This window comes from Chrysemys picta, chromosome 6, assembly GCF_011386835.1.
Source record: "Chrysemys picta bellii isolate R12L10 chromosome 6, ASM1138683v2, whole genome shotgun sequence".
NCBI lineage: Eukaryota > Metazoa > Chordata > Testudines > Emydidae > Chrysemys > Chrysemys picta.
Window position 1 is genome coordinate 32997327 of NC_088796.1, and position 17194 is coordinate 33014520.

General features: G+C 37.5%; 1 protein-coding gene across 2 annotated transcripts in view; it reads left to right on the top strand.

The window, feature by feature from the left end:
- Positions 1–16581, top strand: part of ITGA2 (integrin subunit alpha 2) — a 100272-nt gene extending 83691 nt beyond the window's left edge. Inside the window, exons 26-30 of one of the 2 annotated variants that reach the window (XM_005282174.4) lie at positions 501–605; positions 1423–1536; positions 4403–4492; positions 10993–11109; positions 12342–16581. In XM_005282174.4, the coding sequence (XP_005282231.1) occupies positions 501–605; positions 1423–1536; positions 4403–4492; positions 10993–11109; positions 12342–12431 (516 nt within the window). In that variant the 3' untranslated portion in view covers positions 12432–16581. Of the gene's footprint in view, positions 1–500; positions 606–1422; positions 1537–4402; positions 4493–10992; positions 11110–12341 lie in introns of those variants that run through there. The other variant, XR_010602161.1, reaches the window with a different exon arrangement.
- The last annotated feature ends 613 nt before the right edge of the window (positions 16582–17194 follow it).

Here is a 17194-nt window from a genome sequence, read left to right on the forward strand (position 1 = left end):
AGGATCTCAACTTCAATGTTTAATAAACAGCCCCATATCTGGGACTAGATTTAATCATGTGTTGTTGTTAAGACTGTCAGGAATGGAACAGGCTTCTTCATTATTCTCCATCCAGAACATACTAAGAATATTGCCCCCAGGGAAACTCACCTTATCTGAATGCACTTCCTTTATGTATGTTGAAAAAAAACACGGTCCATAATTAGTGTAGACAATGTTTTCAAAATATTTCACACCTACACATAGGTCAAAGGTCATGTACTTCTCAACTGGACCCTCTTTCAAATCCTAAATCAGTGTGTAAAATTTGATAAACATAAGCTATTTTTTCTTAGAATTACCAAAAAATATTAAAGCAATTTAATTCTGAATTGTAAAGGAAATCAATACATTATCAGTATTTTCCAAAAGCATTCAGTATTTTACACACACACACACGTGAACGCACATAAAATCACCCTTATCCTTCCACCAAGTATAATTCTGCATTTTCTTTTTAGGCTGGAGGTGTCAGTTGTGATGCAAAGATTAATCCTTTGCAAATAGGGAAAACATCTTATTCTGCATCTTTCAAGAAAGAAAACTTCAGAGCTGCAAAAGAACTAGTAAGGAAAAGCTGTGACTATAACATTTGTTGTCCCAATCCTGCATTGTAATCCAGATAGGCAGACCTCTGTGCCATGCAGGGCACTCTTGGCATCAGTGGTGCTCCACACAGGCTCAGCAATCCACCTGCATAAATCACAATGCAGTATAGGGGCCTATAATTGTATTGTGTTGCTGTTTCCTCCTCCTTTGTAATATATTTTTCTTTCGACAGCTAAAATTTCTGCAGAGTAACCACAGCCCATTTTCCACTACATATTACTCTGTGTGCATGCATGTATGTATTATTGTGTATGTGCAAATGGTTATCTCTTTTTCACAGAACAGTCCCTAATATTACTCCCTGCAGCTCACTCAAACTTTGGTCTTTCTGCTGCTCGTGTCTGTCTAGTTTAGTTTATTTTAGCTTTTCCTATAGCGACCATCTGACTATTAATATTGCTCCAGTCTTTGGACAACTGAGATCACTAATGCTGACTAAATTAATCTAAACCACCTCAGAAATAACTATAAAAATATGCTTATATAACATTAAGGATCTATGTGAAATGAGACTTCTTGCTGGAGGAGATCCCTCTGGGTTAGGGGTGAAGTATGAGTAAACATTCACTTATACTGTTCATACTGTATCTGCCCTATAGATAAGCAGGGGGCTTTCGCATGGGTCGCAAGCATTTAATTAATACATACAGAATAACTAAGTTAAGAAACTTGTGCAGCAAGGACCAAGTTTAGAATTAAAACTGTGGTATTTGTTAAAGTGAATTATGCTTTTTAAAATCCTACTAATACCTCTTTTTTCCCCTTCTCTGAAAGAACTGTAAGAATACGCATTGTAATACGATTACATGCAGTCTGAAAGACCTCACACTGAAAGGAGAGTATTTTGTAAATGTGTCTACCAGAATCTGGAATGGGACCTTTGCAGCTGTAAGTAGTATCAGGTACCTTTTGATGGAAGATGTTATACCCATCTACGTCATGCTCGCTGATATTTTTGAAACTTAACACTGAAAGCGCTCCTTCCATAGCAATCCCTTCTTCTTCTTGTTTTACATTATTTTGTCTATTATCCTAAATCAAAAAATTGGAACTGAAGCTGAAATAGATATTAAGTCTGTGTAACAAACCATTTAAAATATTAAATAGAGAGAGAGACACCCACTGAGGCATTGCAGCTACAATGGTGACACAAATCTTCTTCGATGCTGGCACATGGTGTTTGCTTTTGCAGACTGTCCTATAAGCTCAAGTAACCAGAAACTAGAATTTCCATAGAGCTGAAAAAGACACACATGACAATAAACCACTGAAACAAGGTGGGTGAGGTAATATCTTTTATTGGACCCACTTCTGTTGGTTGAAAAGAAGCAGCTTACACAGAGCGCTTCGTCAGGTCTGGGGCCAACACGGCTGCAATAAATAATTGTGCAGTCATATTATAATCTTCGCTTTTGAACTGCAGCAAACCTTTATTCTGGCTTGTCAGGTTTTTTTTATTATTTTTTGCAAATTTGTTTTACTTTTTTTTCCAATTTGTATCTATTTTTATTTTTAAGATTTTTATTACTTTATTTTAACCTATTCAGCAGTGGGGTGGTCTTCCCTATGGCCAGGGGCTTGTCATCCTCCTTGCAGCCCTGGCTTGGGGTCTCTTATCTGCCTCACCAGCACCGCAGCCTTCCCCACACCTTGTGCTTACGGGGATTGGGTGTCACTGGACCTGCAGCCGTGCAAGGAGCCCTCTGCAGCCTTGCTATCATAGCCCCTCTCCCTGACTCCCATGTCAGCAGGGCTGCATAGGGATCCCTGAGATGTTGCATGGCCTGTGACACCCACTCTCTGAAGGCGCAAAGTGAACGGGGTAGGCTAGATCCATATCCAATGGATATTTTATTCATCAATTTCAGTGCATCAGCTGAAATCAACATTTACTGATATCTATGGATTTAAATCGAATCCTGCCAAGCCTGCCTATATTGCATTCATTTTAATCACTTCAAAGTACCAAAAGCCCAGAACTTGATGCTATCATTAGTGTTGTCAATTTTTTTTCTTCAGAAAAGGTGTGTACATTCAGTACAAAGATATAAAAACCTTTTGTTTGTTTTTTTAAAGGGTCACTTGTCAAGGAAACAGATCCCAGATTGAATTTTACAGTATGCTTAAAATATCATTTAAATAATAATCATGACTATCACATCTTAAACTCCCACATGTCCTCCCAGACATAACACTAATCATGAAGAAATTATCAGCCCTCTGAAATGAAACAATGTCTGTCTCTCAGCTAGGCAACCAACCAAAACTCTCCTAACATTCTGGGTTTGTTTGCAGTCTCAGGCATATGACGCACTGTCTGTGTTCTGTCTGCCAAGTCTTGTGACTGGGTATTGAAATTTACAAGCAGGATTCTTGTAAATGTCAATACTTAGACCATAAAAAAAAAAAAAAGCCCTCAGGTCAGACTGATAGTGTAATAGGCTTATGAGAGTGTGTGAATCAAGAATCTGCCTGCCTTTATAGTGTCCTTTTTAAGAATGTATTTATTTTTTTGATGAGCTGAACCAAAAATATTTGGATGTTGTTTTAGATACACGAAAGGTCAGAATAAAAGGGCGTAAATGGCTGTGCATTGAGAGAGCAGGAGAGGTAGCAGGTAATGCTGGCTTCCCTCTAGCAGAAAAAAAGCTGTTACAATTTCCCCTCTCATCTCATGGCCGCATATCCTCCGTTTGATTGTCAGTACTCCAGCATGAACAGCCTTTTTTGGATGGCACTGCACCCCCATAATCCTTTGCATTTAGAATGACAGGAATTCTGTGTGAAAAGGATGAAGGGTATGCATGCATCTGTGAAGCAGGGAAGAGAAAGGAGAGTGTTCTGAGGAGTTGACAGTCAAGTAGAGAACGATGACATTCAAGAGATAAAAGGACCAAATATTTATCCTATCTGGGATAGCTTCTCCAGTACTGAATGCAGTAGTTGGAGTTCTGCCCGCATTCCTCTACTAACACCCAACCAATTCCTACAGCACTCCTTTAGTATGGTATCCCTGTACTGTTGGTCGCATATGCAGTGTTACATGGAACACAGTCGTACTGAACTGGCAATGTTTGAACTCCTGTGCAGGCTTCACTAGCACTGGAAATATTAATGGAAGGAGATGGGATCTCTGGGTCAGGCACAAGAATATTTTTTAAAAGTATTCCATTTTTTACCTTTTTCAGTCCAGAAAGAGTGAGGAGGGTCAGATGCTGAGGGATGGGGAAGAATAGATAGTGCTAGGAAAAAGTAAAGGGAAGAAAAGCAGAGTGAAGTTGGATAGAGACACAGAGGAAAAGGAAGGGAAAAGCACATTCTCATTTTACCCTTCTTTTAAATGCCAGAACTATGTCCCCATCCTGTGCTATATTGCCTTTCCATTTCTCCCCTTCCCTCTGATTCTCTGGCCACCTTCACAGCTAAACAGCAGCAGACGTTTTCAAACAATGACAGATATTTCAATATCTTCTTTTCTCTGAACTATATGATGAAAATAGGGGTTTTTTTTAAATAAAAAAGTCTTTATTAACAGTAAGCACAGCAAGGTTGAAGTCTGCATTACTGGCATATTTATTCATTACTTTCCTGTAGATACTGGATCAATAAACTATGGCAAATATAATTCCAGTTTTCAGAATACTATAATATTCTTTAGCTCTAGAGTATCATTCACTTAAGGAGAATTATTTTAAAACATCTTCATTATAGGAATGCTTGATCAGACGTTTACAAGTTTATTTTTCTATTGCAGTCAACTTTCCAGATGTTACAGCTGACAGCAGATGCAGAAATTGATACGCATAACCCAGAATTATTTGTAATTGGAGAGAATACCCTAACTGTGAGTGTTGTTCAATGAAGTGTTTTCTTTCTTTATATTTTACTATATCTAAAGGCTAATATTTTATTTTAATGTCCCTGAGAGGTATGTGGCAGGTCACAGAAAATCTGGTCATTTGCTTGAATATGTTAAGTTGGTTTTATTCACTTGTCTGTTTTTAGAGTTGTTGAAATGTTACAGTTTCAGCTGGCTAGTGTTTCTACAAACGCTATTTAATTAATTTGTGTGAGCTTGCACACCTGAGTTTTGTTGTGAATGAACTCTAAAACTACCAGCAAAACTCAGTAGAAACTTCTAAGGTTCAACTGATTTCATGTAAAAAATGTCAAATTTTGCATAGGTTTTACCATAAAGCAATAAATTGACCTGGATTTATGAACTTTAGGAAACATTTCAGCAAATCTCATCTGAGTTTTAAGTTCTATTTGCATAGGTGCATTTTGGTATATTTGTGACTGTTTTGCACAGTTCTAATGATGACCAAAATCACATCTACATTGTAACATGTTGCAGAGTATACTCCAATTTAGAATGGATGTAATATGGACATATTTAATAATCTTGGTGTTCTAGTGACTCATATCTTAAATACTCATTGTCGTACACACTGCTATGGTTTAGAATGTTTCCTCCCAAGGATTTAGTTCATTAATATGTAAATTTAAATAGTTTTGGGAAAATGCTTTGTTACAACAGTAGAAACAAAAACATCTCCTTCCCTTGGTCTGGGTATGTGTTGACATTACTTCACCTGGAATACTGGTTTTGTATATCTTTTTAGAGAACTTCCTAGTCCATCTGATCCAAAAAATAGATCTATTTCAAGACCTTTGGGGATTGGAATGCAACTCAAGAAACAAGCTAATAAAGGAGTCAGCTTAGTGATAATAATGTGCATCAGCACCCAGTTGCAGCTAATGGAAAATCCAATTAAATATGTACTAGGGCAGTTATTGATTGACCTATCTCCAAGTGGAAATAAGGCCAAAGCACAGTACTACTTTTGTTGTCATTGTTCCCATGAAACGTTGCACTTTGTAAAGAGATTCTAAATGGGTCCATTTGTACTCAGGCATATATTCAGTTCCTGGAGAACTGCTGAAAAGAAGAGAAAGTATATTTGTGGGTTTGAAGAATTTCACCCTATCCCCAAAAGAGTAGATGCCAGTGTTTGGACTAGCATGATACTTGTAGTGTCCTAGATCATATGACATGTATATCTCAAATCTCTTTCTCTTTGTTGTTACCCTAATTTAATTCTTATACATAAATTATACCAGCAAAACAAGATCATGAAACTAATTGTAGAAAATGTTATGTGTGATTAAGAAATTAATCCTACATGAATGTAAGTTTCGTATGTATATACAGTAGGGCTGTTGATTAATTGCAGTTAACTCACGCAATTAACTCAAAAAAATTAATCACGATTAAAAATAATTAATCACGATTAAATGCAATTTTAATAGCACTGTTAAACAATAGAATACCAATTAAAATGTATTAAATATTTTGGATGTTTTTCTACATTTTCATATATATTGTATTCTGTGTTGTAAATGAAATCAAAGTATATATTATTATTGATTACAAACATTTGCACTGTAAAAGATAAACACAATAAATAGTATTTTTCAATTCACCTCATACAAGTACTGTAGTGTAATTTCTGTGTGGTGAAAGTGCAACTTACAAATGTAGATTTTTTTTTTGTTCTTACATTACTGCACTCAAAAACAAAACAATTTAAAACTTCAGAGCCCACAAGTCCACTCAGTCCTACTTCTTGTTCAGCCAGTCACTAAGACAAACAAGTTTGTTTACATTTACAGGAAATAATGCTGCCCTCTTCTTATTTACAATGTCACCAGAAAGTGAGAATAGGCATTTGCATAGCACTTTTGTAGCTGGCATTGCAAGGTATTTACGTACCAGATATGCTAAATATTTGTATGTCCCTTCATGCTTCAGCCACCATTCCAGAGGACATGCTTCCATGCTGATGACGCTCGTTTAAAAAAAATGCATTAATTCAATTTGTGACTGAACTCCTTGGGGGAGAATTGTATGTCCTGTGCTCTGTTTTACCCACATTCTGCCATATATTTCATGTTATAGCAGTCTCGGATGATGACCCAGCATGTTGTTCATTTTAAGAACACTTTCACTGCAGATTTGACAAAATGCAAAGAAGGTACCAATGTGAGATTTCGAAAGATAGCTACAGCACTCGACCCAAGGTTTAAGAATCTGAAGTGCCTTCCAAAATCTGAGAGGTACAAGGTGTGGAGCATGCTTTCAACAGTCTTAAAAGAGCAACACTGCGATGAGGAAACTACAGAACCCGAAGTACCAAAAAAGAAAATCAACCTTTTGCTGGTGGCATCTGACACAGATGATGAAAATGAACATGCGTCAGTCTGCACTGCTTTGGATTGTTATCGAGCAGAACCCGTTATCAGCATGGACACACATCCCCTGGAATGACAGTTGAAGCATGAAGGGACATATGAATCTTTAGCGCATCTGGCACATAAATATCTTGTGATGCCGGCTACAACAGTGCCATGAGAACGCCTGTCCTCATTTTCAGGTGACAATGTAAATAGGAAGTGGGCAGCATTATCTCCTGCAAATGTAAACAAACTTGTTTGTCTGAGCGATTGGCTGAACAAGAAGTAGGACTGAGTGGACTTGCAGTCTAAAGCTTTACATTGTTTTATTTTTGAATGCAGTTATTTTTGTACATAATTCTACATTTGTAAGTTCCACTTTCATGATAAAGGGATTGCACTACAGTACTTGTATTAGGTGAATTGAAAAATACTATTTCTTTTTTTTTACAGTGCAAGTACTTGTAATAAAAAATAAATATAAACACTGTACACTTTGTATTCTGTGTTGTAATTGAAATCAGTATATTTGAAAATGTAGAAAACATCCAAATAAATGGTATTCTATTATTGTTTAACAGTGTGATTAATCGATTAATTTTTTTAATCACACGATTAATTGTGATTAATTTCTTTAATTGCTTGACAGCCCTAATCAACAATAATCTTCTATGTGTCCAGCATTATAAGTCTTTGATCCATAATTGAGTTGTGAGAGGTTCGGTTACAGCAGCATGTGTTCAATAGAGAGTTAGAAAAATATACATGGTGTGCAGAATGAATATTGGAAGAGTGTATGTGTGTCCTCCACTTTTTAGTGATTCTAGATCACTTGAAAAAAATATCATTTATAGTTCTCTTAGGGTGAAATCCTGGTCCCACTGAAATCAGTGCAAGTTTTGTCACTGATTTGAATGGTTCATATTGCAGGTGTGATTTTGCCCATATTGTAGTGGTTGGGAGGCGGGGGGGAGATGTTAGTTTGCAGTATTTTTATTTCAAAGGACATTTCCTCCAAATCAACTGGACCCTCAAGTCTCCCTGCCACCAGAGGTCTGTATGTAAATTCAGGTTTTCTCCATCTCTTTCTCTCACCTCTCAAATTTTCCCCTTTCCATGTCAGATGGTAGCACGCCTGGCTGAGAATCCCTTACCAAATAACTTATATTTTTTTATTTTTTTGATGAGATATTTTGTTGAGATATTTAAGGCGTCTTATGCACCCTTACTCCCTTGTACCACCATGCAAGCTGGGTCATGGTTTGGCCCTAAGAGAGTGCCATTTGCATGTAGTGACTTTTCAAAGTGTAGAGCTGCCTTTTAAAAGGAGGCAGCTTCAGCATTATTTTAATATCCGTAACAGTTCCAGTGAACCGTCACATAAAAGCAGCTTTTCCTCTATTGCAAATTAGAGAAGCTTGTTTTCAGCACAAATGAATTGAATGTTGTCCCTGAGTAATTGGGTGGAGAAGCTTTTTAGATGTACTTGGTATAAGAAATCTTCAGATTTTTTCCAGTTAGAAAGCACTGCCAGTTGAGAACAAAGTATAGAAAGTTTACCTGCTAAAATCATTATTGTGGCTGTTCATGCATTTTATAACTGAAGATTGTTGCAGTGAAATGGATACACATAGCCACACCTAACACAAAAACAGCATTCCAATAGTAAATCATTGACGTGTCAGTGTGGCTTTCCCAGAAAGCTTGAGACTAAATTCCATCAGACAAAGCTGAGAGCAAGCAACCCTGAAAAAATACATTGCTGTGGTTTATCAGGTTTCACAGCAAGCAAAACCTGTTCCCATTATAACTCTTTATAAACATTAACTACTCCCATATGAAAATTTAAAATGTGCCTCCAAAATGTTTAAAGTTCCTGAAACTTGCAAGTAGTATTAATCAGAAGTGAAGTTTATAAACCTTAGACGAAGAGGTCTAGAAGAGCAATTGTAAATATCCATCCAAGTTTATAATCAGACTTAACCCATGTACAACTAACTAGTTCCATGGTAGCTGTCACCTGGAAATGAGTTAATTTCAAGATATTTTGGGGGCTCTGTATTCAAATAGTAGGAGATCTTCTGACTGGTGAGAAGCATGGCAGTGTCTAGGAACTCAAGGGAAGAGCAGATCCCAGCACAATTCCACCTTTTCTGTCCTTCCAACTTGACCCGCCTCTTGCTGCTACTTCAGGCTAAAAACTGGTAGTGGAAACCTGGCTAACATTAAGGGCATTGAAGAACTAATACAGATCTTAGAGTAGTTTCAAGTAGGGTGTTAGGACCTGCAAGCAAAGAGCAGGAAGCCATCCGCCTGCTGGGATGAGAGGATAATGTATGAACTTTCGTGTGTATAAGCGAATAATGTTGCCTTCTTGTGTACTACTGGCTACTACTGTCAGTTTGGACTAGTACTCTTTTAGCTGAAGTAGCAGAGGCCTTTGTTTTGTGAAGATGGAGGACCAGACCATCCCAGTTCTAGTCCCAGCCCCAAGTCTTTGTTTGTGGGTATATGTGATTTATCTAGCAGTGGTCTCTGTCTGCAGTGCATGGATTCACTGCAGAAGGATTCTCATTAAAGGAAGGAGAAGGAGGTGATGAAGACGAGATTACTCTTCCTCTTTGTTGTGTGAGCTCTGCAGAGACCATCTTGTTATGTCACCTAAAATGATGGCACCGTCATCTGTAACTGGGGTGCCTACGCACCATCACAATGCCAATATCTATTAATAAAAATAGGAAATAGCTATTAAACCCAGCAAATCAGACAATAATTCTGGTGCAGCCTTTTGCCAGGGAATCTGTACAGCTGTTCCAGCTAAATAAAAGATGGGGATTAGAAAAACTTCTTTAATGTCTTGCATCTGAAGAAGTGAGGTTCTTACCCACGAAAGCTTATGCTCCCAATACTTCTGTTAGTCTCAAAGGTACCACAGGACCCTCTGTTGCTTTTTACAGATTCAGACTAACACGGCTACCCCTCTGATTCTTTAATATTGTTCATGTTGATACACAACAAATAAAACTGTCCGCTTGTTATACCAATAGAATAAAAACCAGCAAGATCTTATTAAGAGGGATAAGGCAAAGATGCCACATTATTGTAAATATAATGGTAAAGCAAAAGATAAAAGTAAACAACGTTGTTTGACTACTTATTCCTATCACTACTTATTCCTTATACACACACACACACACATATATATATAGAGAGAGAGAGAGATTCATTCACACAATCATTCGTTCAAGTTCTGTATAGGTGTTATAGTTACCAGCCTAGAAGTTGCTCATGCCAAGTTACTGCCAGGTATCTTGGTCATGAGGATGGAGCCGAGTCTGTGTCAGATGCACCTGATGCTCCTGAAGGTTGGCAGCAGAACCAGAGACTCAAAGTCATCAGTCTTGAGAGTCCATTCTTATAGGAATTAATTCCTATGTTAGTCTATGGGAGCTGTTTCATCCTGCTGTTGCTGACTCAATCAGCAGATGGCACATTCGTGGAGACATTCCTGGTGGCTCCAAACTGTCCAAAGTTTGTGTTTCTCATCCTTCCAGGTGATGGGGTGGATCCCAGTTTACCCTCCAGGGGTTGTCTGGTCATCCACTTGACACATTCTTCGGCCGATGGATACTCCCTTTCTAGGCTGGCACCTCCCTAACCATTCATGTAGCATTCATCAGCATACATTCCATATCTTAACCATATTTTAATTTACTGTCTCCACCACTTTCAGGGTGTGTGCTAATTCATTTGAGACTCCCGGACCTTTAATCACAGAGGGTGAGGGTCTGTCCTAGGAGCCATTGAATGAAGTGAAAGTCATTTAGTGGCTTATAGTGTTTGTTTACATTGTATCAATTATTTCAAGAACAAAGTCAATTAACTTGTTTGTAAGTTTTACATAGTAATAAAGTATCTTTCACAGGATAGATATAATCACTGGTTTCTACAGACAGTAGCTTACAAGTTTTAACAGAAGACCCAAGAGATTTTTGTACTTGGTAAAACTGTTGGATTTTAAAGTGTGGGGGACAAATTATGAGGGGGTCACTGTCACTTGGGGGAATCACTGTTAGTACCTTCTTTAATATCCCTACATGCTTTCAGATCCCAGTGACAATAACGAAGCCTGAGGAGAAAGCGGAGGTGCCAATCGGAGTTGTGATAGGAAGTATACTGGCAGGACTACTATTGCTGTTAGCATTGGTTGCTGTTTTATGGAAGGTGAGTAGATATTTATATCTGTAAAAGTAAACCAACGAAAGAGCCCTGGTGTATTCAGGCGGGAAATCTTAGGAATTACTGTGTAATCATGCCGAACAATCATTTATCTGCAACTTGGGGAGAAAAATATTTTTATTAGTATTGCACCTTCCATGTGAGAATCTCAAAGTATTACAAGGGATCCTTACAGCAGCCCTGGGAAATATGGAAAATTATTATAATACATTTAATAGACAAGGAACAGGTAAGCACTGATTTCCTGTATAACCATGGCACCTCTGTTTTCTGATAGGGGTCAGCCTACCTCCATGACTCACAAGCTGTGCTCTGCACATACCTCCAGTGTTCCAAGAGGGCAGGCTGGGCAGCAGGAGGGATGGGGGGTGGACTTTGGGGAAAGATGGGAAAATGAACAAAGATATGCAAGAGGCAGCCGGGGTGAGTGGGAGAAGGAGAAAGGAAGAGGCTTGTGGGATGAGGGAGAGGAGGGACTAAGGAGAAGAGCTATCCAGGGTGTCTGGTTTTGGGAAAGGCAACAGATTGTCTCTGCGCCAAAGCATTGGTGTTTGAAGGGCTCCGTGGCGCACCAAAGCAACTGCTCCTTGGGGAGCTCTTCTGGATTCTATGCTTCATCATAAAGACACTTGGCTGCACAGCTCTGCTGCTTTGGCACTTGATTGCACCAAGCAGCAGCTTGCTTTTTGTGTGTGTGTGTGTGTTTGGGGCTATACCTTGAACCTGAATGCTCGGGGAAGGCGGATGAAGACATGCCTCCTGCTTTTAATAATTTTCTTCTTCTTCTTTTTTTTTTTTTAAAGAAACTACTGTGTGAGTCAAGAATCAGGTTTAAATTAACAGCTTGCTAATTAGAGTTGGTAGGGAAATGATAGTTTTTTACCACGAAAAAATATTGAAGAAGGTGGGGGGGGGGGAGAAATTCTTTCATAAAAACATTTTTTTGAGGAGGAGGAGGAGGAGGAAGGTTGCCAAAAAAAAAAAAAAAAAAACATTTACAACCTGAAAATTTTAGCTAACTTCTGTTTTTTCTCAAAAATTAGTTTTTCATCAAAAAAAAATTCTGATGAAAATGTTTCTATCAGCTGAGAAATGTAATGTCAAATGACTAAATAAATGGCATGTGTAGATCTTCTAATCTTAGTACCTTTCATTACCAGGCAGCACAAAATAGACAGTATACATGGCTGACAAACTATTTTCAAAACTTCTTACAGCTTGGCTTCTTCAAGAGAAAATATGAAAAAATGACAAAGGATGTTGAAGATATTGACGAAATTACAGAACTCACAAAGGACAAAGATTGAAGACAACAGTGCTGGGAATACAGAACTAATCCTCTGAGCCACAAACAATGGCTGTGGTCCAATCAGATCTTCAGCTGGAGTGCCTTAAAGTTCAATAACTGTTAAACTAGGTTTTTAATGAATGAAAATATTTTACAGATTCTTCTGTATTGTAAGAGTAACTGCAGGTCAGTTTTTTTTCCACAAATGATTTATAGTATATTTTCTTGTATATTTTTTTCCTTGTAAACAAATTAGCCCTTGAACCAGGCAGGTCTGGAGTATGCACCTTGTGGCAGAAATCCCACTTCTGTTCCACAAAGAGCAAAATAGAACAACTTTTTTTAGATTTTGGAACAATATCAGTCCAAGTTAATAGGCTCTTGGTAAAAATGATTTTTTCTACTAACTAAATTATCTAGATGAAATCATTGTATGATGAATATTGATTCAGGACATGGAAAAGAAAAGCTCAGTTTGCGGTTTATTAGCTACATTTTGATTGTCTTGGAGAACTGACCCACATTTCCCATCAAAGCTGAGTCTTAACTAATCCATAACGTTACAGGTTGTATATATTATAAAATGGGCAATGCGTCCTGATTTGGGAATGAAGACTCCAGACTATGCCCTAATATAGGCTGTCTGGATGGGTTCACCATACCAAGTACATCACCATATTCCTTTCACTAAGGTGACAACAATTACTTTTTTACAGTGTGTGTCAATTGTAAAGTACTTATAAATGAGACATGCTCCTGCCTTAGTGCTGCCTTGCATGTTTTGTCTCTTTTAAAGGCAGAAGATCTGAATTTGAAAACTCACTGTGACTTGCTGTCATTACCAGGTGCTACTGTGGCAGTTTTCAAATTCTCAACACTACTCCAACCGATTTAAATTTTACTTCTCTGAACCCTTGTCTTGTGCTGTTCACCATCTAACAAGGGAGAAATAACAGGCCTATATTTATTATTATTAAAAATCACTTACTATACCTTTAAATTTACATGTCATTTTTCTGTAACCCAAAGAGCAAAGCTGAACTGAAAACCTTTATTCATAATCCTTACGGCAGTAACACCACAGACTATTGGCATGAGTATGAAGATGCAAGATTTTGCCTTTGTTCAGTAGCTGACAATAAGGCAGAAGTGAAAGAAAGTGTCTGGTGTATTATAGGGGCACAGGAAAAGCTAAGTAATGTGCAGCTAGTGTGACAAAGAACAGTGGAAGATCTGTTCTATATTGGTGCTTGTACCACTCTCATTGTTGTATTAATTGAGTGCCTTTCAGTGGTGCATTAAGCAGCATGACTACTGTCACATGCTGTTTGTTCTTATATAGCTACAGAACTTTTATAAGTAACTTATATTTTGTACAATTTAAAATACTGTAGTACTTTTGAAAGAAAAGTTTTAAGAGTTAAAAAGGAACGCTTATTCAGATGGCCTTATGTTACGCTGTTTAATTTACATAACAATTTTCTATTTAAGTGACCTTATGTTATATACCCTTTGCCTTAAAACAAAATCTTTGAATTTTAGGTTTGAAAAACTAAGAATCTCCATGTTAAAGAAAGAGTCCACACCAATCTTGTGGGGTGAGATAATTGAACTTTTAGTTGCCTCGCTCTCGTGACTGGCAGTTAACCTCACAACAAGCACATCATCTGTTGTGATATGCTTTTCTTTACATATTTTGGATTAGAAATAAGGTGGTGTCTGATAGAAGACAATTATCTGAAGGGTGTAAAATTTTCAAAGGGACCTAAATCCCATTTTCAAAAGAGACTTAAGAGTCTAAGTCCTCTTGACATTCAGTTAGACTTTAGGCAAAGATTTTTAAAAGTACCGCTCTTTTCTATGAATGTGACTGAGGCTCCTACATCACTTAGAGCATTTATAAATTTTTACCCTTAGCCTCCTAAGGGCTCAAGTCACTTTCAAAAATTGGACGTAGGCTCCTAAATCACTTACACACTTTTGAAAATTTTTACCGAAAGTCTTCTTAGTCAGTAAACAGTAGCCAGCAAAGCCATCGACTTCCCTGGCTGGCAGAGGTGTCATTTGGAATAACAGCTGAATTATTTTCAGTCTATCAGGTGTTTGTTTTTATTCTAGAAGTTTTTTTATATTTTCATATTCTATTTTTTATGGTGACATGTTGAAAGACAATCTGGATCCCAAACTCGATTGTCTGACAGATAAATACAGTTGCCACCAGTTGTGTTTGTGGCCAAACTGAGTTTTTAAAAATTAAGTTGTGTTCTAAACAATTCCTTAAAGAACAAACTTCTGACTCGCAATTATAAACCCTGGGTGCAGCGACTAGCACATACGACCTAAGATTGAAGATAAAAATTGGTCTCCTGCCTCAATTCTCTTTTAACAACTTGAAAAAAAAATTTGCACCCATACTGTACTTGCAAAAGCCTCATACATAATTAATCTTGTGCATTCAAAGCAAGGAGAGGAATTTAACAATGCAGTGGATGGTAAAATCTTTCATTTCTTGTGCCTTTTGGTGGTGCATGTAATGGAACCCAGGCAGGCAGCCAGTTTTTATTGTCAGTCACAAGTTGAATGTGCAGAGGAGTGTATTACATCCAGGGTTTTAGGTGAGTGATTACATTCACTTGCCGTGACTGGGTTTTTCATTGTCCCAGGTGTTAGGATTTTTTACCTAATCTGGAAGAGGTACTGTTCTCAAACTACAAGGAAAGCAGAACATAAGTAGGGTTTTGCATCTGTCACTTAGCCATTTAATGTTACTAGTTTGGTGGGTTTGTTTCTTTTGTGTTTGGTTTGGGGGTTTTTTTTTTGTATGTGTATTTTTTATTACTTAAATAGTTAATTCCATTTTGTAAAGAGTAATTTTATTGCACTTTCGGGTAGGCATAGCCTCAGAAATAATGCTGGAAATGTGATGTATATTTTGTACTGTGTATAACGGTTTGGGGGGTTACGTTTTTAAAACCTTGTAAAGATGTTGTTTTATCTCCGTGTTATTTTGCGGTGCTGGGCTTTGATTCTAATCTTGCTTGCAACAGCAGAAGTCAGGAGTAACTCCAGTGAAATCAAAAGAGTTACACAGTGTAAAACTGGTGCGAGATCCAAATTAGATTGGCTGAGGTTTAGACGATATGAGTAAAGTCCTTTGTAAATCTCAAAAATTAGTTTCATAGGAGAGTGGACACTGCCAATGGGGAATGTGAGATAGAGATTTAATACAAATGATCAGATTGAGGACTCAGAACTAGACTGTAAACTCTTTGGGGCAGAGACCATCTGTTATGTGCTTGTGCACTGATGGGCATAATGAGGCCCTAGAGCCCCTAGGCACTACTATAGTACAAATGATAAATACTAATTTTTTGTTACAAATCTGAATACAGAATAAGTAATAAAAGCAGGGCTTTAAAGAGTGAAAAGCTTTACTAAAAGCCACTATATAAAATGCAGCAACATTTGTGTTTGCTACAGTAGCAGAATCCTAAGGTTATGCTATTGCAAGGTGCTGACAGCGAGGTGTTGAGGATACTAAGAAGCTGTGCCTCCTCAGGCCTTACAGGTTTTAGCCACTGGTGTAGCAACACTGCTAAGCTCAGCTGCACTGGTGTTAGTCACAGTTCACAGTGATGCAGCACATCTACACTAGGGGATTGCACCGGTGCAGCTATATCAATGTAGCTAGTTCCCACATGATCTCCCCCTTCTAAAATTACAACTTCACATTCATTTGCCCTCCCATCTTGAAGCAGTTTGTTGTCTTCCCCCTCCAAGTTGGCAGTGACTTTTGAGTGATCCTCAGACCCTCCACTCATCTACTTCATATTACAGCCCAGTTTTGCACTTGAAAGAGCAACATCTGAAAATAAAGGTAAATAAGATCAAACATCACTAAATACTACATATGTTGGTTACTTTTTATCAGGCTAACAATTTCCTCATTTTGTTACCTTTTAAACATAATGAATAAAAAATGATGTTCTCATTGAGAAATGCAGTTAAGATTTAAAATCTTCTCGGGTGACATTTCTGCCCTCTACTGTATGTATATTTTGCACTTTAGTACAGAATGCCATAGCACCTAATGTACTGGAGTTTGTTTTTGTTTGTTTAATAACAAAAATAAAAGGCAGCACTGTTTGATGTGTACATTCAAATCAAAACTTGTCAAATTGCATGTGATGCTCTATATATACACACACACACACACACCTGCTAGTATCAGGCTGACAATCTTTACAAAACTGGGTTCAAAATATTTAAAAAGTACATCAATAAATTTAAAAGTCATTTCTGTAATTTTTTTAATCTATCATTGGCATAAGCAACCCTCTACGATTACTATTATTAAAAGGGTTTAGAATAAAGCCTCAATTTTTTCAGGTTTTTAATATATGCATTTGACAACAATTTGTATGTCATCAGTTTCACTACTATCCTCTGTGGGGGGCTTTCACACAACAAGAGAAATTGAGGGCAGATTCAAAAAGTAGGTAAATATGTATGTAACACCACAAAAACTGGTAGGATAGCTACAGGAAAGAGGTAGTACTTTTAACTCTTTAAAATAATTTAAAGTTGGCCGTATCTCTTTAGCCAACTAGAACTGAGCATCTATATTCTATTTCACAATACATATTGAATTCAGGGAAGGTGAATGCCCCTATAACACTACCACCTGCAGCTGTCTCTACTGACATCTACTGGATAGATCTTGATCCACATTCCTGCACCATCCATTACTTTGTAATGATCTCCAAGCATTCAATTGATGGT